This window comes from Aulostomus chinensis, chromosome 18 (genome assembly GCF_037954235.1).
Source record: "Aulostomus chinensis isolate RoL2024-O1b breed Wild chromosome 18, RoL_Achi_v1.0, whole genome shotgun sequence".
In the NCBI taxonomy this organism is placed as follows: domain Eukaryota; kingdom Metazoa; phylum Chordata; class Actinopteri; order Syngnathiformes; family Aulostomidae; genus Aulostomus; species Aulostomus chinensis.
Genome location: NC_141337.1, coordinates 17687643 through 17708859, shown reverse-complemented (window position 1 = coordinate 17708859; position 21217 = coordinate 17687643). Strand labels below are relative to the sequence as shown.

At 45.3% G+C, this 21217-nt stretch overlaps 2 protein-coding genes across 4 annotated transcripts; one reads left to right on the top strand and one right to left on the bottom strand.

Annotated features, from left to right (window-relative positions):
* Positions 1 to 346: 346 nt before the first annotated feature.
* Positions 347 to 10574, top strand: LOC147245502 (ADP-ribosylation factor-binding protein GGA1-like). Of its 3 annotated transcripts, none has more exons than XM_086185793.1 (17): positions 347 to 493; positions 1462 to 1546; positions 1965 to 2040; positions 2128 to 2226; positions 3210 to 3333; positions 3451 to 3551; positions 3667 to 3747; positions 4183 to 4320; positions 4396 to 4477; positions 5332 to 5445; positions 5534 to 5686; positions 6748 to 6821; positions 6986 to 7155; positions 7903 to 8132; positions 8233 to 8402; positions 8499 to 8609; positions 9099 to 10574. In XM_086185793.1, the coding sequence occupies exons 1-17, from the start codon at positions 379 to 381 to the stop codon at positions 9207 to 9209; spliced, it is 2034 nt and encodes a 677-aa protein (XP_086041919.1). In that variant the 5' UTR covers positions 347 to 378; the 3' UTR covers positions 9210 to 10574. The 3 variants fall into 3 exon arrangements, with proteins under 3 accessions (XP_086041919.1, XP_086041922.1, XP_086041920.1); XM_086185796.1 differs by having other exon boundaries at positions 472 to 493; positions 1466 to 1546; positions 9099 to 10573; XM_086185794.1 differs by lacking the exon at positions 347 to 493 and adding an exon at positions 564 to 715 and having other exon boundaries at positions 9099 to 10573.
* Positions 10304 to 21160, bottom strand: LOC147245501 (putative ATP-dependent RNA helicase DDX17). Its single transcript, XM_086185797.1, has 13 exons — positions 20815 to 21160; positions 20536 to 20695; positions 20320 to 20416; positions 20062 to 20195; positions 19581 to 19646; positions 19320 to 19461; positions 18982 to 19142; positions 18704 to 18876; positions 18518 to 18628; positions 17778 to 17839; positions 17636 to 17695; positions 13669 to 13902; positions 10304 to 11903 (listed from the first exon to the last, which is right to left on the bottom strand). The coding sequence occupies exons 1-13, from the start codon at positions 20862 to 20864 to the stop codon at positions 11443 to 11445; spliced, it is 1911 nt and encodes a 636-aa protein (XP_086041923.1). The 5' UTR covers positions 20865 to 21160; the 3' UTR covers positions 10304 to 11442.
* Between the last annotated feature and the right edge of the window lie 57 nt (positions 21161 to 21217).

Here is a 21217-nt window from a genome sequence, read left to right as displayed (position 1 = left end):
AAAATGGTTCCGGTATTATTTTTGGCTGTTTCTAGTTCTTCATCGTAGAACTACCACAGGTAGAATGGCTGTTCCCTTACACAGCGAGAGTAGCTCCTCCAAAATATTCCGTACAATCGACTAAATTCAGGCTCCATTTCAGTATCCAACATTTGACATTTCCAGCTTTTGAATGAAGCTCAGACAACACATTTGACGAAGCCGTGCTTGTTCTTTTCAAGGTAACAAGGTTTAATCATTAATAGGACTTCTGAAAGTATTCAGTATTTTCAGTTAGCTCATGAAAGACATTGCAAACATAAAGTTTTCTTTAATCTTGTAAATCCATCTTAAATGTGTTTTTCAGAAGTAAATGCCCGATCTATCCGCACCAGTTCTATGTCTTCCTCGCCACTACGTGCCCGTGCGTCCGTCGCCGTGAGACCGACGCACGACATAAATTTCGCCGTGATGGCTGCACCGCCCGATGCCGAGAGTTTGGAGTCTCGTATCAGTGAGTGTTTTAACCTATTTTACTCAGCCAGGTTTGTCTGGAGACCAAGACACATGCAAAATATAACCCCGGCAATTTGTGGCTGACGTGCCATCCCTCAACAGCGGCGTTTCCCCCGGTAGCGCGGGCTCGGACTCTTCCGTCACAACCTGAATGCTAACCTAGCGTTAGCTCACGGAGCTGCTGTTCTACCTGCCAAGTGTCAACACAATTCAGCCAGGCGTAGGTTTCGCTTTACGGGCCGAAAGCTCAAACTAGTAGTGTGCGATAAGATCAATGGGTACTCCTTTGTGTCAAACAGGCTATAGCGTGGTTACACTAAAGCTATGGCCGCCACAGAAATTTCTAGATCAGACAGTGACACACTGCGATTCCCGACAGCCAAACAAGCTAACCTTTCTCCATAGCACCGCTGCGCATCCTTCCTTACCTGCCGACGTTTTGTCATTCAGGTGTAGTATGCTCAAAAATAAGAACTGGTCATATCAGTCATCATTGGAGATATTTCTGCATCTTTTCTTAAAAGTCGAATCAAAACATATGCTTCAGAAGTCTCTTGTCTGAATGAGGGCCACCGAGCAAAAACCAGTAGCCTACGGTGTGCTGAACGAGTCTTGGTGTATATTTTATGTTATGAGTGTTGTAAACATCCATCCTCTTGCGTATTAATAAAATGTCTTGGTTATTATAGAATTTAATTAACAGGACGGTTTTTGTGACGTTGACGTAGGTGTCCCTGATTAGCAGGCAGCTGAGTTTACCAAACCAAACCAAACCAAACCAAACAAACAAACAAACTGGTAGACTGGTCCACTTCATTCTGATAGAAAATGCAGGCTCAACACCTTTTTATTGAATCTTTAATACAATGACATTTAATATCATGACATTGTTGTACCAAAAATTACAGACATGTGGACAATAACAGCATCATCCGTTGTCCGACATTGTGTTTGCTAACCTTCCAGACAGAGCCACAAACCCACTGAACAGAGACACCGACTGGAGCAGCATCCACGCCTTCTGTGACCAGCTCAACAATGATCTGGAGGGGTAAGGGGAGCCCACTTGACATCATTCGTGCTCGATCCTGAAAAATGACTACGATTATTTATCATGGAGATCAATTAGTAAGCAGAGACCTTATCCCTCCCCCCCAACCTACTATCATTTGTCCCTGTAAATTTAGTGCTCCTGAACGTAAATGTAAGTGATCAGTTTTGTAGCCCATAGTAGAGAAGATAGAAAATGTCCTCCACAGTTGTAATTTCTTTTCAGAGGAGGAGGAAAATTAGAAGTTCAGTTGTTTCTTTGATGTCTACTATGGAGGATGACATTTTTCAGCATTTATCATTATGTTTTCTTTTAATAACATAAATGCTGTTTGTTCATCACTTATAGAGCACTTATCATTACCTGCCCCGCATAAAGTGGGAACTGAATTCTAAGACGTGGTTTTGACTTGTTACAGGCCTCAGCTGGCCACCAGGCTCTTGGCCCACAAGATCCAGTCTCCTCAGGAGTGGGAGGCCATGCAGGCTCTTCTGGTGAGCTCCTACCCAAACCAGGGTCTGTTGCTTAAAAAGACTGTCGTGCTTTTCAGTTTCATTTGTTTCATTTTGTTTATGATCCAGGTTCTGGAGACGTGTATGAAAAGCTGTGGGAAAAGGTTTCACAATGAAGTGGGAAAGTTCCGGTTTCTAAACGAACTTATCAAAGTAGTTTCTCCGAAGGTAAGACTTCCTGAGGGTGTCCCCCAGGTAGAGGTCGATGATTAGTCAGCGCTGTTGGTATCGGAGGATAGTCGCTGATGTCCGTGCAGCCTTTTCCTTGGATTGAAATGATTAAGGTTTTGCATGGAGGACAAACAGTGTTGTTTTTTGCTTGAGCTGAATTAAGTGAAATAAGATGAGACAGCCTTATTTTACAATTAAGAACAGTATACTTGTGTTTTTAACATTATATTAACATTAGATTTCCCTAATGGAGACTAAGGTGTGCTGAAACTGAAAGTATGCTGCTTTCTTTTGCCAGTGAACATTCCAGTAGTGGTGAAACCAGTAGGTCTACCTGCACTTCCTTAAGAATCCTGGAAATGTCTTTAATTTTATGAATATTAGGCTTTAAAAGTCATTAAATCATCTTTAATTTGAATTCGTGAAGTCTTAATGGCCATAAACATTTGATCAAATTCAGTTTTTCAGATTTATAAAAGCACTGAACAATCTGTTGAACTTCCTAGGTTTAAGTCCACATTTTTAATGTGATCAACCTTTTTATAACCTCCCATCGACCCTGTTACCGAACTCGCGCCTGACTGTTTCAGCCTTTAAAAATCAGTTATGCGCACGGTACAAGTTTGCTTTTCAGAGGGTTTTTTACATCGGCTGTGTGGTTATGAAAATGTGCAGAATTCAATGAATCACAATTATATAATCACAAAAAAAATGCTGTGCTGCACAAATGCTGCAGGTATCGCTTCATTTTTGTTGAACGCATTGTTTAAATGCAACTTATTCGCTGAAATAAGCCTAAATGTTTGCCTTTGTATTTTCGTTTGCTAGTTGAAGTTTGTTTGTAGGAGTTGAGAAATCCACATTTCAAATGAACAGTAATTTGTGTGCGTATTTCTTGAAAACCAATCCAGTAGACAGTATAGCTAGAAATCTGAACTGTAAGGTAAACCCTTCATGGTTGTTTTCAATCCCCCACACAGTATCTGGGTGCTCGCTCTCCAGAGCCAGTAAAAAAGAAGGTTCTGGAGTTGATCTATAGCTGGACTTTGGGGTTACCTGATGAGGCCAAGATCTCAGATGCCTATCAGATGCTGAAGAAACAAGGTGAGAAGCCTTCTGCTCGAACAAGGTGTTAAGACCCCACCGAAACTGCAGCCCAAGTGGATCTGATGCTTTACACGGTAATAAGAACCGATGACACATTCTGTGTTTCTACACCAGGTATAATTAAACAAGACCCAGAGCTTCCACCTGATAAACTACTCACCCTTCCTCCGCCCAGACCCAAAAATGCCATATTTGAGGACGAGGAGAAGTCAAAGGTGAGGACTTGTGTATCAGAAGGAAATAATTCGGAGTAAACGTGCTCTCTGTGCATGTTTATTGGTCATGACTGCTCGTCTCTCCTCTGAACACCATCTTTTTGGGCTGGGACAGATGCTGTCTCGTCTGTTGAATAGCTCACACCCCGAGGACTTAAAAGCCGCCAACAAACTCATCAAGGAAATGGTACAAGAGGTAAACCTTTTTGCTTCGTCCAATAATTGTGCTGCCACACTTAAGTGCAGCAGTTAGTTATGCGTGTGTCATTGCTGCACTCACAGTATGAACATTTACTGAATGTAGAAATGGGTTAGTGGCCCTGGGGGTTTGTGTGTCACTGGCAGAGTGAATCAGAGGGAGTTCAGAATAAATTTGTCCTGATTTCAGTGCTCAAGCTGCTGCTCTCTGGTCTTGCTGCACGACTGTGTGTTACCTCTGGCTATGTCATCGTGTCTCTGTGGTTTGATTAATTTACAGTAATCTAATACATGCGCACATATTTTGGTCACTCTTTAAAGCTCGCATGTAGAAAATGGAGTCCAAACACTCGACATGGCTCCCAGACCTATTAAACCTTTTCATGACTTCTTTTCCAAAGTTGCCTTTTGTTTTTTGTTTTTTTAATTGTAGGATCAGAAGCGAGCAGAGAAGGTGTCAAAGCGGGTGAACGCCATTCAGGAGGTGAAGGAGAGCGTCACTCTGCTGACTCAGCTCCTGCAGGACTATGACAGCACGGCCAGCAGTCCGAGCAACGCTGACCTCCTTCAGGTGAGTCGTATAATTGTGGTCGCATTCTAGCCGAGTGTAGTTGTGAATCATATTTAACGTCCCGTGTGTGTGCAGGACCTGTACCAGCGTTGTGAGAAAATGAGGCCGACACTCTTCAGACTGGCAAGTGACACAGAGGACAACGATGAGGCTCTGGGTGAGTTCATCTGACGTTCATGTGTTAGTATGTAGGCTCCCCCTCCCCACAACAGTCATGTTTCCTTTCTGATTGTAGTTAAGACCTCAAATGGGACATTAAGGTTGTGCTTGCTCAGAGATGACAAAGTTCATCAGTACCTACCGCACGCTGAGTAGCCAGAGGTAAAACACATCCGGATAAATGTGAATGTGTACAATTTTACAGGGAAGCATTACGGAAAACTTCATTTCAAATGTTCCCTTCAGTTGTAAGTTGGGGGCGGGCATTTGTTGAGTTTAAATAATGTTACAGATGTGATACTCACTTCTATTGATTTAATTTATGGAGTAGAGTAGAAGGGCTTAATGGATTATTGATTGGGTCATACTTGTGAGAGTGTTACGTAAAGCCATTTTAATCACCGGTACATAGAAAACCGCGTACTGTGCTGGATTCCAGTGGTCAGCTGTTATCAGGGGCAGAGAAGCTCCAGGGTCATGCACGTCATTCTGAAATGCTTCAGATTCATGTTCAAGTGCCAGATGCCCTCCTGAGACTGCAGAGCAAACAAACACACCCACCTGACTCAGAGGCTTTTCTTAGAAAAAGGGCAAAATGTGTGCTTTCATTCACAAAGACTGGCCTTACCAGTTTGTGTTGGTCAGTTATGGAAGAATTGCGAATGTCTTGAATTTATTTCAAGAAGTTTGGCCAAAGCACGATTGTCTCTTTCTCTCTGCATCTTTCATACACTTTTTCTGCGCTGAGCCAGCAGTCTATAACGAGAAACCTCGTTTTTGAAGGATATCTGACGTTAAAAGGCAATAACAAGTGTTGTTGTTGTTTTGTTTTTTTGTCAAATCTGTCAACAGCGGAGATCCTGCAGGCAAACGACAGCCTGACTCATGTCATCAACATGTACAAGCAGCAGGTTAAAGGGGAGATTGTCAACGGCAACAATGCTTTAAACGCACAGAAAGAAACAGGTGGGTCTACATTTAGGATGACATGTCTAGATTCAGCAGTTCTCTGGTTTTTGTTTGAACTGAAATGTCTACGATCCATCTCCTGCAGGAAGTGGGACGGCTCTGCTAGACCTGTCAGGATTGGACACATCACCCCAGTCGCCTCCCTCCTTCCCTGAGTTCCCCACTCCAACAGACAGCCTAAACGCCCCCTTGCAGGAAACAGGGATCAGTCTCCTTGACGATGAGCTCATGTCACTAGGTAACCTCACGTCCTATGGCCACACCAAGTGTGTACCCTGTTTGTGTCATCAGTCAGTGCTCGGAAGAGGTGTTACAGTATGTTGTGGTAATGTGGAGTTCCTCAGGAGTAGAGACACAGTCCAGGGGCCTGTACTTCGTAGCAGGGTCCGAGCTCCAGTGAGAGAACTTCAGGTTGAACTCTAGGTTCTCAGTATCATGAAGATGGATGACTTAACAGTGGAATATATCTCCAAGGTAACATTTGACAGACCTGACCTGATCCGGAGCAGACTAGTGACCAAGATACGAGGTCGAAACTTGTACAAGCCCTGCCCACTGACCAATCATGTCTAATGGTCAGTGTCATCACTATTGGTTGCATTGATAATTTGACTCTTGTACCTCAATCGGGGGAGAGTCTGTCAGGAGATTTTACAGTAAGAAATCTGCGGTATTTCCAGACAAGCACCTCTATGAACAATACTGATTTTATTTCATTTTTTTCTGTGGAGGGATTTATTTATGCTTTTCAGGTAGAGGACCGTACATATGTATCCAGTGAGATGAAGCCCAGTCTGACTCTAACTGACTTGGTCTCCCGCTGCGTTTCCTCAGAACCGCCACGTTTATGAATTAAGCCCAGCTGCAGCTGAAGGAGTGACACAAATGCGACCAATGTTAATTCTGTCATCATCCTCACCTCCCATTGATCCAAGGTGATCAGCGTCAGATGTACTCATGCCTTTATGATGAGACAGTGATATTACAAAGTCTGTTAATTTAGACATTCAGTCCTATTTGTCGCCGTGAAATAAGCAGCTCCCCTCATCCTCATGGTACTGATAAGTCATTTAGTGCTGGCTCCGCCCCTTTCCATGGGAACGCGTGCACAAACGGATGGGGAAATGTTGGGTTGATAGTGAGTTGATAACCACCATCATGGTACCGCTGACCCCTGACTGTAGGTGTGTCCCACCTGAACTGAATTTATTCTGGATACGTGGATGCTGCTCTGTGGTACGGCCCCGGGTTGGAAGTGGAAAGACAAAAATACAAACTTCATGTATCTACATCACACAGGTTTAAGTGAGGGAACACACACCTCCAATGCTCCCTCACAGCCTGATGACTCAGCAGCCTGGGACTCCTTCCAGGTGAGTAAAATCCCTTTGATTGACCAAAACCCACAACTTACTTGAAAAAGAAAAAAAAAGCATTATGGAGTCTCATTGTCCTTCCCCACAACAGTCAGTTCGATGTCTTTACCACCCTTTGTTTTATAACCAGACCCTCCTCTCTCTCATTTTTCTGCATCCAGTCCTCTGATAGCATCGACACAGACATCCCAGCAGCCCCCACCCTCCTCCTGAGTCCAGAGCCTCTGTCATCCGGCTCCACTCCAGGGAACTCAGCCCTGGATGAGCTTGATTTGTTGGGAAAGACGCTGCTGCAGCAGTCCCTCCCTCCCGAGGGCCTGCAGGTCAAATGGTATTTAAAAGCAATGTTCTGTATTACAATCTTGTTGTATGGCTGCTATGACAGATATGTTTTGATGTGAGTAATGGAGGTGTTGTCGTTACTGCTCTGTCCTCACACTAAATATGGAATTATGAAGTGTCTAGCAAGGCCAGATTCAGATTGAGGGAATAACACAGTCACGATCACCATGTCCTATGCACCGCGGTCTTTAAGTTATGGTTTGTTAGGTTATCGATAGAGGGGGAAAAAAACAACAACAACATACAGTTGCTTCTTTTTATGCCCCTGTGACACGAAACTGGAGGCTTGTGTTTCCCTCCATCCGTCCAGTGCTTCCTACGTATAAAAACGTAACTGGAAGTCATGTGATCAAACATCTGTTCAGGGGATAGTTCACACAGAAATAAAAATGATGGAAGACTGGGTGAAGTTCTTTTTTTTTTTTTTTAGGTTTTTACAACTGAAGTCAATGGTGACCAATTTTTAGCTGTATAAGAAGAACAGTAGAACCATAAAGTTCCTCCATGCTGCTGGTCTGAAGAAATCCAAGTGTCTTGAAGCCTCGATTAAAAACATGGCTGTTGGCTGAGAGCTGCAGGTTACAGTGAGCAGGAAGGCTGGTAGATAATGAAAGTCATGCTCACTGTTGGGTGAACTATCCTTTTCAGGTGCAGCATGAGAACAGGACCAGTTCTGTGTTTATTAAAAGCTGAGAAGAGGGAACTACTTTAATGTTGTGAATTGTTCTGTTTTCAGGGACAAGCAGCAGTCCAAACCTACCCTGAGAGATCTCCAGAGCAAGTCCGGGTCCAATGTCACCCCCAACCCAATCCCAGCCTTTGTTTCAGACCCTTCTGCACCGCTCCCTAACTCTCAGCCCGGCCTTGGAGCTACGCTGCTAGACATGTCCCCCACTCACACAGAGTCCCCTCCTGCTGACGTCACTTTAACGGATCTTTTTGTACCGCTAGAATCCGTTAAACCCAGTAAGTAGACTGAGCTGGGGTCTCTCTGCTGGGTCAGCGTAACTGGATGTGACGGATGTCTTCTACTCTCTTCATCTTCCTGTCCTCTCGCTCTCTCCAGGTAGTCTCTTACCTGTGACTGTATTTGATGGACACAGTCTGCGGGTTCTCTTCCACTTTGCTCGTGACTCGCCACCGTCTCGTCCCGATGTGCTGGTCGTGATCATCTCCATGCTGTCCTCTGCCCCTGTACCCGTCACCAACATAGACTTCCAGATTACTGCTCAAAAGGTCAGCGATCAAGGGGTTTTGGCTTCATCCTCCAGGTGCTTTGGATGACATCTGTCAGTAGATTAACTGTACATTGTCTTCATTTTTTGATTGTAGTCTATGGCAGTGAAGCTGCAGCCGCCATCAGGGACTGAGCTGCCAGCGTTCAACCCCATCCTTCCTCCAGCTGCCGTCACACAAATCCTGCTGCTGGCAAACCCCAACAAGGTTCATTGCAGACGCTGCCATTTTACTGTCTTCTTTACAAGCTGTGACAGGATTCGAAGTTAAAGTTGAATTTTGACCGTTGAGGTCGAAAAGACGAACAAATTTAAAAGAAAGAGGCGAACGTGCCAGTTCTCAACACTATGATTTCCCTCAGGGTGTATTCACACCTATCACATGTTGGTGTGGTTATGATTCAGGAGCATTGGTTCATTGTTGCATAACTGAAATATCCCAGATCAACACACAGAAGCCCTGTCATGAATATGAAGCTGCTCTGCTCACTGCCATTCAATTGAAAATCCTATTGAATGGCATGATGCTCTCAGGTTTGGTGGAGCCCAGGGTGTGAGCGGAAACAAGCAAAGACCTCCCCTCATTGATGTCTTGTTCCTTCTGCTTTTAACCATTTTTATGGCAGATGTCCAACCATCTATTTATCGGCCTCTCTCCTCCTGTGTGTGTGTGTGTGTGTGTGTGTGTGTGTTTCAGGAGAAAGTGCAGCTGCAGTACAGACTGACCTTCACCATGGGCGAGCAGCAGCACAGTGAAAGCGGCAGTCTAGAACAGTTTCCTCCTGTGGACACGTGGGGGAGCCTATAGCATTGAAAGCCACCTGACAGACTCTCAGCTTCCTCCTACAGCCAACACCACACTCTGCACCCACCTGTCCTTTCAATCACTTTCTTTGATTGGCAGTGTTTTCTTTGATCTGCGCTCATGCTCAGTCAGTATAGAGAGAGTGTGTGTGTGTATGTATGTGTGTGTGCTTTGCTCTTAAAGAGTAGGGTGTGTTTAGGTCTAGTCTGCTGTATGTGGCTGCTTTAAAACGAACCCTGCAACTGCTCCACCAACAACGTTGCAGTCGGTTCATCTCGCTTTTTCTTTTTTTAACTGATCAGGAAGGAAGTGACATCTAATATTTGGTGTGCTTGATTTATTCACCTTGATCAGACCGTTCTCTGTGACTCAACTGACCTTCACCATTGCATGCTCAGCCAACATGCCTGCAACCTCCACATCCTGAGATGGAATGTCTGAACAGTTCTTTGTAAACTCAAACCGTACCCAGTCTTTTTTTAAGTGCAGTCCGTTTATTTTGTGATGAGCGAATATCATGACTGAGTCCAATTTTTCATTTGCACAGAGAATGATTTCTGGATAGAAGAGAATTTCTTGTTTTGTGTTTCTAACAATTTACATCAGAGTTGTATTATCTGCCATACGTGCCTATTTTCCAGTTCTAACATTATTTAAGTGGCTGTCCCCTCCCCCCCCCCCCCCCATTTTGTTACAATTTAGCGCCGTAGTTCGTCAGAGTTACATTTACATTAATTTCTTAATATATACATATATAAAGCTTTTCCGTAGTGTCTAAGTTTTCCTCAGCTGGTGAGAATTCATTTCATGGGTTAAAGTGAATCAGAAACTTGAGCTTATGCAAACGATGCAGAACACTTCCTCCTACAGGCTCCATCACATTCCTCTGCACTCATCTCCTCCACCGCTGCTCTGTAAATACCAAGTCACAGCAGTTGGGTTGTGTACATTTGACTTGTGCAAGAGCAGAACACTGAAACAATATTCAGACGGGGTAATAAATTTTTTTTTTCTTTGTGACCTAAAAGCTTTTTTTTTTTATTGTGTTGTAGATGATTTTTTTTTTTTTTTTTTTGCTTCCACCACACGAACAGAGCTTGGAACATCAAAGAGCTTTATTAAATATGAAAAATGAGCTGTAAGAGGAAAAAAAATAAATGTTGCTGGAGAAAAAGAAACCGTCGCTCCTGCACAGCTTTGACCACACGAATGAGTAAATAATGTTAGAGCTATAAAAAAAACAAAAACAAAAATTTGAAGTGTAAGAGCAAAGCTCATTGACGCATGAAAATAAACACTTGGCTCACCCCTGGGAGGCTTAAATAGTTATCGCTGAGGTGGATGAGGACTGATGGTGGTTTAAAGGAAATTCAAGGGGAAAAAAGAAACTTTTTTTTTTTAAACAACTCCACATTACTTCGTGGCTGAAAGTTTCACACGGGGGGGAAAAAAAACAACAAACCTTAAACAGAAACTAGCTTATCACTGAGAGGTTGCTTAGCACCTACCTTCGATACAGCTTCAGAGAAAAATCTGTCACGACACAAACGTACAAAAACTATTATCCAATACAAACATGATACACGCAAACATTTGTCAGAAACAACTGACCGCTTAGTCTAAATGTCTTAATACTGCTGATGTTGGAGAAGAACAGGAACTGCAGTGTTGCTGTTCCTGCCAAAAGACTAAATCCTCATCCCAACATATTCTGGACTATTTGTCAGGTACACAAAGATAAGACTAGTTTACTATAAACCACAGTAAATCATGACACAGTGTGCAGTTTTTACGCGGAACTTCAACAAGTTAACTTAAAAGAAACGTACTTTTTGCAGCCATTTTCAGATTTCTTAAATATCTTCATTCGCTGAACTTTGTGAAATGTGATTCCTTCTTTCTCGGGATAATCATCTCATCAGCAGGCACAGACCGTCAAGATCATGATTCATGATTTCACCCGGACTCCTGTAGATGCTAACGTTGCAGCTGTTGAACTCTACGGGGTTCCAGCAGTGAGGCGTCAGCCCTCGTTCTTCTACGTTCTGTTAGTAATGTGTCAGGATGACCGAGTACAGTCGAGCAGATTAATTACAGTCTCCAGTAAAGTGAAGGGGGGATCTGGAAGAAGGCGCGGTATTATACTACATTAGTTTTATCTAAGTGTACCTGATAAACTGACAAGTGTTTTGAAGCACGTATGAGCAGGTGGAGAGGATGTTGTACACACATGCTGTTATTTCCTGCCGGATGGAGGGGCAAACTGGAACGGCGAGTGCCCCATCAGACCCATCATTGGCTGGGGAGGGTTGAACTGTTGGGCCATCAGAGGCTGAGGGCCCGATGAAGGAGGTGGAGCCTGCACCACTCCCCCACCCGCTGAACCGGAGCCACCCCTAGAGCTGCTGTACTGGCTGCTGCTGTTGTTGTTCTGGTACTGGTCATAGGAGTTGGAGCCGTAGCTGCGTCCTCCATCCCTGCTGCGATCTCTGTAAGAAGAGGAAGAGGAGGAGAGACGGTCCCCTTCTCGGCTGTTTCCAGCCCGGCTATCACGGCTGTCGCGGCTGTAACTGCTGCTGCCTCGGCTGTCCTTGGCGTTGCCACCACCAGCAGAGCGCATTCGTCGGTCACACTCATCCTGGTACATCAGGTTGGGGTTGTTGGAATTGGAGCCACCACGGAAACGGGGACGACCACCTAACAGATAAAAACAGATGGGGAGAACAACAAGCAGAAAAGTAGGAAGAATTCACTTCTCTCCAATGAGGCCAGGCGTATTCCATTTGCATGAATGCCATGGGTGACACCACTTTTGGGTATTCTAGCAGGTCCCGCGCATCGGCATTATGTTTATGCAGACGTCTGTTACGCCTGCCGACTCCTCGTCCAGTGGGAGTTGCTTGTCCGTCATAAACCTCCTATGATGTTAAATATTTGCCCCCACAACATGATTTTACGATTACTTCATGATTAATTTATCAATTTTAGTGTTTCCTCAGTTTATAGGTCTCCAATGTGAAGTTGTTGCTTCCACCATCCATATTCCTCATCCATACTGGCCAATTGTAGCAGTGGATTACTGTTAACACACCTGACACACCTCTCTCTTTACCACATTTTGTAGATCTTAATTGTGATGGGATCATTTTTTTTAAAAAATGCCTACATCCCTACATTTTATATGTGTTTGATGTATTATTTGGCTTTATTCACAAGAAACACAATACCTCAAATTGAAGTAAATTTAAACTACTATGTGTGACTGTTAGGTCTGTCCACAGTGTATAAGTCAGGACCAAGGAGTCAACTTTGCAATGCCCTGTGACGTCTACAAAAAAATAATCCTTCAATGTCATTAAGCGCTCCTAACAAGTGCAATGTGTGGTAAACCGTTTGACATTGGGTGCAGGCTTTAAAATGACACTGTGCTCTATATTGCAATGTTTAATATTCCAAAAAAAAGATGAATAATTTCTGCGTTCGCGCAACATAACTATCATAAAAGATGCGTGTTTGCTTAGGATCTCATTTTCTTGGTGCAATTCTGAAATGTTTTGGAGCCACGGACCAGGAAGCAGCAAGGCCTGAAGGGCTTGTGTTACATGCAAAAGGTTCCTGACTTCCTCAACAGTAGTATCGTTCTTACTACATTTTTTTTTAACTTTTATTGTTTGCATTTTAATATGGATGCTGGCTCGTTGTGTTTTCATTCTAAGAAACAGCTTAATTGGTTTTCTGTCCAACTTTATTTATTTTGGTTTTGGGTTGGCGGGGAGAGAATTGTTTTTTTTTTTATATTAAGTATCCATAAACCTTCTTTTGGGATCTGGATCAGTTTCGTTTCTTGACGTATAGAGGATCCCCGTTGTTTACTTTGCATGATCATTCTTCCATCGCTTCAACTTCATCGGGTGTATGAACTTCAGATGCTTGATTTCAATCTGAGAGGTTCTCACGACTCGGGCCTATTTTCCTCTTCCAACGGAATCGATTTTGCCGTCTTTGTGGATCACCTTCAGGGGTTAGGAATCTACCCAGCCTCCATGAGATGGTGTCAGGGACGGGAGCTCCAGTGAGCGGGGACAGCTAAGGTGACTCGCTGGCCTCGCATCCACCTGCGGCGGCGACCGCGCTGTTGATGCGCAGCTGCTTAACGTAAAGTCTGTCAATTTGAAGGGTCATCAAGAGAAAATGAAAAACGCTGAAACAAATGGAGCACCGCCACTGACCATTTACTAGAAATAACAAATGCTAAATTCGTGTTATCTTCATTCTGTAAAGTAACCACTTGTTTACATTATTTCACCGTGACTGCCGCCCAACCAATGATCCTCTCACTGGCCTGGTATTGTGGTGGTTGTTGTTACACCACAGGACTGATGCAAATCCATGAGACCGCTCTCCTGCAGTGAGAGGTCTGAACCACCATGTAATGTCAATTGCAACAGGCGGTGTTACTCACCTCCACCTCCTCCACGCCCATTATCAACCAGTTGTAGCAGTTTGGGATTGATAGCCTGTCGGGCCTCCTCCAGTACCCGGATCAGCTCACGGGCCTGGCGCACGTTCCCCGGAGTGAAGAAAGTGTAGGCAGTGCCTTTGTTAGTGCTGCGGGCCGTACGGCCGATACGGTGGATGTAATCCTCCGAAGAGTTTGGATAATCATAATTGATGACAAACTTGACATCTTCCACATCTGGACAGTTCAGGCAGTCAAACGGGTTGAGAGGAGGAGGGGTTGATGGGACCAGTGGGGGGGAGGGGAAAAAACAAATACGCATGTAAGAACAAACGTGGGTGAGAGGCCAAACAATCTATTTACTCCATCATCGTTGTTATCATTATGATTATTATCGTGATTATTTAGTGATTGTTTTTAGCTTGGAGGCTTTTGAGAATAAGGAACATTCAGACAGACAATACCTTCAAGACACCCACACACTTACCTGACAACCTGGCTCATAAAATACATTCAGTGCATGGATATACTTACCATAACGCTACATTTACGCACAGCAAAGGTTCAATGAATTAGACAGTGATTTGTTTACGAATTTAAATAGGGGTTTGGTTTTTTTTCTCTCTAAGTAAACCCTACAACTGAAAAGGTCAAACTGATCAATGCTACAAGTCACCTGAGAACGTCTGTTTCTCATTACAGTTGATAAAGGGCTCAGAAAACACTGCTAATCAGAGAGAAACATGTCTGGTTTTGGAAGCAGCATGATGAAGGCTGGAGGAGGAGAAAATGGGGAGGTTGAGGTACTTACCCTGTCTGAGAGATTTAGTGATGACCTACAAAGTCACCCCTCTTTCCCCCTACCCCCGCCAGTCCTGGTGAGAGGGTCTGCAGGGGTAGGAGGAGAGGACACGGTCCTACTCTAGTCATGTCTAGTCTTCTTCGTGCCCCCCAGCCTTTTCTGACCTGGAGACTCGAGTAAGGGCCGTTTCTAGCGGCTGATGAGAGGAGGGGTCTACTTTGATGTTGGGTGGACATGTTCTGCCATACTGTTCGTTAATGGGTGGCAGTAACGTCTAGATGTGGGGGTTGTGGGAGTGGTCCGAATGCCTCCCGGGTAACTTTGAATGGCAGTGATGTCATAGAGCCCAGCTTTTCAAGTTCAGTAACAAGAAACAGACACTATGGAGAGAAGATGTGTAGATGTGGCCTGTGCGAGCATCTGGGGGGGGGGGGGGGGGGTCTGCCAGGAGATAAAGTCCTGACAGCTCCGGGTAGCCCTGATGGGGGAGAATTTCTATATGTACAAACAGTACTGGTGGTCTGGCTTGATGTATAGAAAGAAAAGGTGTTAAAGATGAAGAGATGACAGCAGAACAGTGGAGGGAGGTAGGGGGGGGGGAAGTAGACAGGAGGCAGAAACAGTCAAAGTTGAGGACATAGGAGGAAGCAGAGAAGATAGATGGATAAAATAAAGGAGAGGAGCAATAGATGGAGAGATGAAAGTAAAAGATGTATGAAAGAGAACAGGTTGAGGGTGAAAGAAAGGACAGAGGACGAGGAGGAGTGGGAAGGGAGGGAAGACGATTATAGAGAGGTGGCTCCTCCAGGCCAGGACTCCTGCCAGCCAGGACCAGACATGACGTCTGCAGAGGGAGAGGCCGGCCGGCACAGCCAGTGGTGGGGGGTGTCAGGGGCTGCATCAGGGGGCAGATCAGAGGGGAGCCTCCAGCACAGCCGTCCATGCGCGGCTCTGGCTGCTTTCCACCCTCACTTCCTGGCAGTTGTCTTCTTGTAACGCACCACTGTGTATCAGCCTCACTTAGCAATGTTTAGTATCTGGAGGACCAATTTGAAATTTTGTGGCCCAAGTTTACTGTCATGGAAACGTGTCTCCTGAAGGACGTCGTAGGACAGCTCGTCAGAAAGGTGAATCTGAGTTTATCCAATCAGCAGCTTGTGTGGTGCGTCACTGTGATGATGGCATGGTGGAGGGGAGCCCTCCCTCCTCCACACCCCCCTCTTGGCCCTCTCACCTGACAGCTGCCCCCGACCCAAGGATCAAATTTGGAAGCCCAGCAGCACCCCACACTCGCCCTCCCCCCCGGGCACCCAGGCAGCCAGTGTCCTGGAGAGGGGGGGGAGCTTTGTTTGTGGGCTCTGTTCTAGGTTTCAGCGGAGGTGGCTGTGTCTGGGACTGATTAATCAGGCCGTCTCTCTCCCCGACTCAGCTTTCGATTAGTCATGCCTAGGTCCGGCTGCAGGCTCCCGAGGGCCTGTGTGCTTCTAGTTGCCGGAAGAGAGACTTGGAAACAAACAAACAAAACAAAAAAAAAACAACAACAAACAAAAATAAAATGAAAAGAAAACAAATGAACACAGAATTAGGTTAAAGATTGATTGGCATCCTGTAAGGGGGGCTGCTTCACCAGCCTCACCCCTTACACTTCATTCAACAGCAGTCCTAGTTCCAGTGTTGTCTAGTAGGGTGGAACGGTTCACAAAATCCATGGTTCGGTTCCTGTCGCGGTTTTAGGTTCCGTTTGATATGTTTGTCTTTTTTTTAACACTCCAAAAACACCAGTGTAGCACGAGATAGAGAGTACGGCCAAATAATCCGACAGTCACGGGATTTGAAAATCGGTTACGCTCACAGACATGTTGGAAATCGCGCACATCAACAAGATATTAGCATTTACAACAAAAAAATAATGTTTGTGTACGAGATTTTAACCTCTGTAACAAAATAAAAGCTATTAATTTCAATTGATAAAGATTTATTTGCAAACTACATATTAACACGTGAAAATGAGATTAAAATACATTTCTCTCTAATTGGAAAGTTTTAAAATTGTATTTCTGTTGTATATTCACTTCGGTAAACCGTCTGTCTTGTCAATCAAAACGTATTTATGCGGAGAAACTTCCGTAAGAGGAGATTGAAAGGACCTAATGAATGAATGAATTCTTTTTTTTTCCGGCAGCATCCGAGGGGGATCGCTCACTCACTGAGCCTGCCGAGTCATCGGAGTTCAAAGGACATCAGGGAAAGAAAGTAAGAGAAAGTTAACCGGATGGACACAAAGCTGCTCGCTCAAACACCTCAGCGGGACCATGAACCTCTCGTTTGTGAAAAGGCTCGTGTCCATGGCAACAGACAGAAAGCGCCGGTCTGTTTCGCTCACATCCATGGACACGTTTCCGTCTCGGAGGAGGAATCTATCTAAACTTAGCATAAAAAGTAGGGAAATTTGTGTTTGGTCGATTATTTCTTTGTTGTAACAGCGACTTTGGTAATAAATCTTACACCGTTTGAAAGCCTGTTCATTTCCCTTCTACTTGGTGCCGCATTTGTAAGAAACGTGCATTTGTGGGATGAGCAGCAGAGCTTAGTATGTGGGTCGCGCCCATGAAAAACTTGCCGAACCTTCTCTGCCAACGCCAAACATCTTGAGTATTTGACCGGAGAGTAGAGAAGAGACGGACAGCAGCAGCAGTGACATCATGACTGTGGCTGAGACGCACGAGGAGCAAGGGTTCATGACCTTCCAGCTCAGCTGCCCTGCCTACTCTAGGATCACGGAACTCTACTTTGTCTTGTCTGCTTGTCACGGTGACGGTTGCACTCGTTTCTTAACCTCTCTGCCTCCGCGTCAAATGAAAAACCGGGTTATGGCGCAAGCCCTGAACACGCACACACCCTGAACCGAAGAGGACACGCATGACAGCAACGGTGACAAGCGAACCGAACGGTTGAGACTGAACCGTTCCACCCCTATCACCAATGTGTTCACTTCTAAGATTCGTGCTTGTGCTTTACATTTACTCATAAATCTGCTGTCAACAACATGCAAGCACATAGCATTGTCAACGTTACTTTACACAGTCATGTATTCTATCTGTGAACCATCTCAGTGTGAAGCTCTACTGATGAAATCATCTGGTTTGCACTTGAGCACACAGGACATACCCAAACCACGGGAGGCCACATCAGTAGCGATGAGGATGGGAGCTTTGCCGCTACGGAACTCTGGAACACGGGATAGAGAACAGATGATGGGCAGTGGAACGTTATCATCAACAATACATTCAATGAAAATCTGTGCGTTTACCTGTTAGAACCCAGTCCCTCTCCGGCTGGCTCTTGTCACCGTGGATACACATCGCTGGCCACCTGGAAGACAAACCAGCAAAACTTAAAACATGAAGTTTAAACCAAGTGGCAGCACTCGCTGCAGCGGTGCATAGCTTCTGTTCATCCCCCCATATATCACTCATTCACCCTATCAAGCGGCCCTGGTCATTGCTCTCCCTCCTAGGTCACTCTTAGGAGGACTTCAGATGACTCCACATGCTTCCTCCGTCACATGTGGAGTCATCAGCTGCATCTTTTCACTGAACAGTGAGGAGTTTCATCAGGAGGATGCAGGGCCTGTGAGGATCACCCAGTATATATGAATATTCCCTACTGGCCAAGAGCCGAGCCCCTTCTGCGTCAACGTGTCTGTATGCATTGGGAGTGTGTGGTTGGTGGACCGTACAGTAACGATCGCTCTCCTGGGATAAATTAGGTTTTCTGATTCTGATGGCAGAAAAGGCCCGGACACTTGACAAACATCCTCAGATGACTGCTCGACATCTGAATGTTTGGTCGACACTTGTATCCCCAGGCCAAGCGATGTATGTGCACTAGTCTGTTGTGATGTCTGGGGGCCTGCTGCAAGGCCACGGCCCCCTCAGCATGTACCAGTACTCCTCCCCTTGTTCTTTGCTTGAGAACACACCAACTGAACATTCGTAAATCCCAGCCTGCCATTACTTGGTTATATTCCTGCGAGCCACTTGTGCTCACCCATCGCGTCTCATTCTGCGTGTGAGGTCATCACATCGTTTCTTGGTCTCTACAAAGATGATGGTTTTGTTCTCTTTCTCAGCCATAATCTCCTCCATCAACTGGATCAACCTGAGGAAAAAGCTCAGCTAAATGTCACCTAGCCAGCACAACGAAACCTGCGGTCTCATGTGAGCGGCCTCTTACTTGTGGTCCTTCTCGCTGTCCATGCACACATCAACTATCTGGAGGATGTTGTGGTTGGCGCTGAGCTCAAGTGCTCCGACATTGATCTGCACATAGTCCTTCAGGAAGTCTTCTGCCAGCTGGCGAACCTCCTTGGGCCAGGTGGCGCTCCACATCAGAGTCTGTCTGTCCGGCTGGAAGTTGCAAATTTACAGCACGCATATTAATATGTGACACATAAACCATTAAAGCTTTTAAAAGTCATTTTATCATCAGCTCATACGGTTGATAAGCTTTACCCTGATCTGCTCCACAATTTTGCGAATCTGTGGTTCAAATCCCATGTCCAGCATGCGGTCAGCTTCATCCAGGACCAAGTATGTGCAGCGCCGCAGGTTGGTCTTCCCAGCCTCAAGGAAGTCAATCAGACGACCGGGAGTGGCGATGCAGATCTCGACACCTTGAAAGATCAAATCATAAATGAATCTCAGTCACACAGTTTTAAATAGTAATTGAAGACTAGGACAGGGGTCTTTCCATTCACACACCACACACACACACACGCGCACGCATGCGCGCGCACACACGCACACAATTGCTCAAGCATGAAAAATGAAAAACAGAAAATACTCCTCACCTCTTTCCAGATCTCGGATTTGCGGTCCCTTTGGTGCACCTCCATACACGCAAGTGCTTTTGATGCGGGATGATTTCCCATAGTCGTACGCCACCTGCTGGACCTGCTGCGCCAGTTCCCTTGTGGGGGCCAGAACCAGGCACTGCAGAGCGCATGCAGACTTTGACAACAACTCACTCTTTTAATGTATTAAATTGCCTTTTTATCTATTTTCTGTAATCTGAGATTTCCCACAGTACTCTAAACTCAGTGCTTACGTACAATGGGTCCATCTCCACGCTCCAAGTAGGGCTGATGGTTGATGTGCACGATGGCAGGCAGGAGATACTGAGGACCGACACAAATAAAAAGTGAATACCACCTGTTGTGCAGTATTAACAAAAATAAACAGTAAACATGACTACGAGCACTGACTTGACACCTGCAGTGCCACCCTGATGGACTACATTTGGAATCTGTTTAACCCAAGTGATGAAAAGAGGGGCAGCGTAGCGTTGACACAGCAGTGCTGGCTGCCCATGCCTCCATTCAGCCAGTGGCAGAGACATAACTGCTGAATGCACAATTGTTAGAGTACAATGAAGAACTAGCAGCGACAAAAACACAACAGGTAGCTTCCGACATGGGGTGTGAAATCCCGATCCCCAGCCTTGTTCCTGATTTTCCTCAGGTGTCTGTGCTGCTGTGTTATCCCCAGTGTGACGTACCCACCCCGGCATTTGCAGGGATTGCTGTGTCTCACCGATAGAGTCTTCCCAGAGCCAGTCTGAGCAATGCCAACCATGTCTCTCCCGCTGAGGGCAAGAGGGAAACCTTGAGCCTGAATGGCCGTGGGCTCCTTGAAATTTTGCTCCATCACGACATCTATGACATATTCTGAAGAAAACAAATCCATTGCATCCACTGATTATTTCAGCTATAAACAAAATGGTTCATGCAGTAGGACTGGGCGTGTGGTCATCAGGTCTCCATGCCTATTTGTGTGTATCCCTGTACTTACGAGGAAACTGTGCCTGATGGAAGCCGGTGATGGGCTTTGGGCAGCCCGAGCCTCTAACTGTTATCTCCTTCTTTCTGCGGTACTCCTCCAGGTCATACTGAAGTGACAAGTCAGCGTAGAGAGCATTCAATGTTTATTTTATAGTCGTCTCCATCCCCCCAATAATGGTTTGCATTTGTTTGCTTCATCAGAAGCCTGTTAGAACGATTAAGCTACCTGGCTCATGCGCTGCACCTCTGGATGCTCATTGTAAAAGTTCTTCTCAAATTTAGGAAGCTCATCCAGGTCCCATCTCCTTTTCCTGAGACGTTCCCCGGGGTTCCCAAACTTCTTTCCCGATGGTGGGCCGCCTCTGCTGGAACCGAAACGAGGGCTTCTGCAGCACGACGATACACTGAGTTTAGCTGCTTTTATGACAAGTCGAGTGTTATGATATAGATTTAACATGCACTGTCAACACATTAGTGTTGGCTCACATGCTAGTTAGCTGCTTACCCTCTGTCACGGCCACGGTCTCGATCTCGATCCCCGTAAGAGCCTCTCATTTTGTGGAAACAACCGCTCTATAAAGACTGAATCTGATACTGTAATTGCATACGTTAACTTGCTGTCGCCAATTAATTCGGGCCTGCTTGACAGCCACACTCGCTAACGATAAATCTGACAATTGAGGAAAAATATTAACCTTAACTTGGGACATAAATGGACCGAAATACAATCGCTTTCTTACTGACCTTCCCAGGAGTCAAAATAGCAAATGAACAAATTTGGACGCCACAATAATAGGCTGACAAGCTGTTATTGTTAGCTTAGCGATGAGTTGGCGGAAGTTACTGTGAAAGGCTGTCGCGGAAGTCCCGCCCCGTTGACCGATACCTTGCATTGTGCCATGCTATGT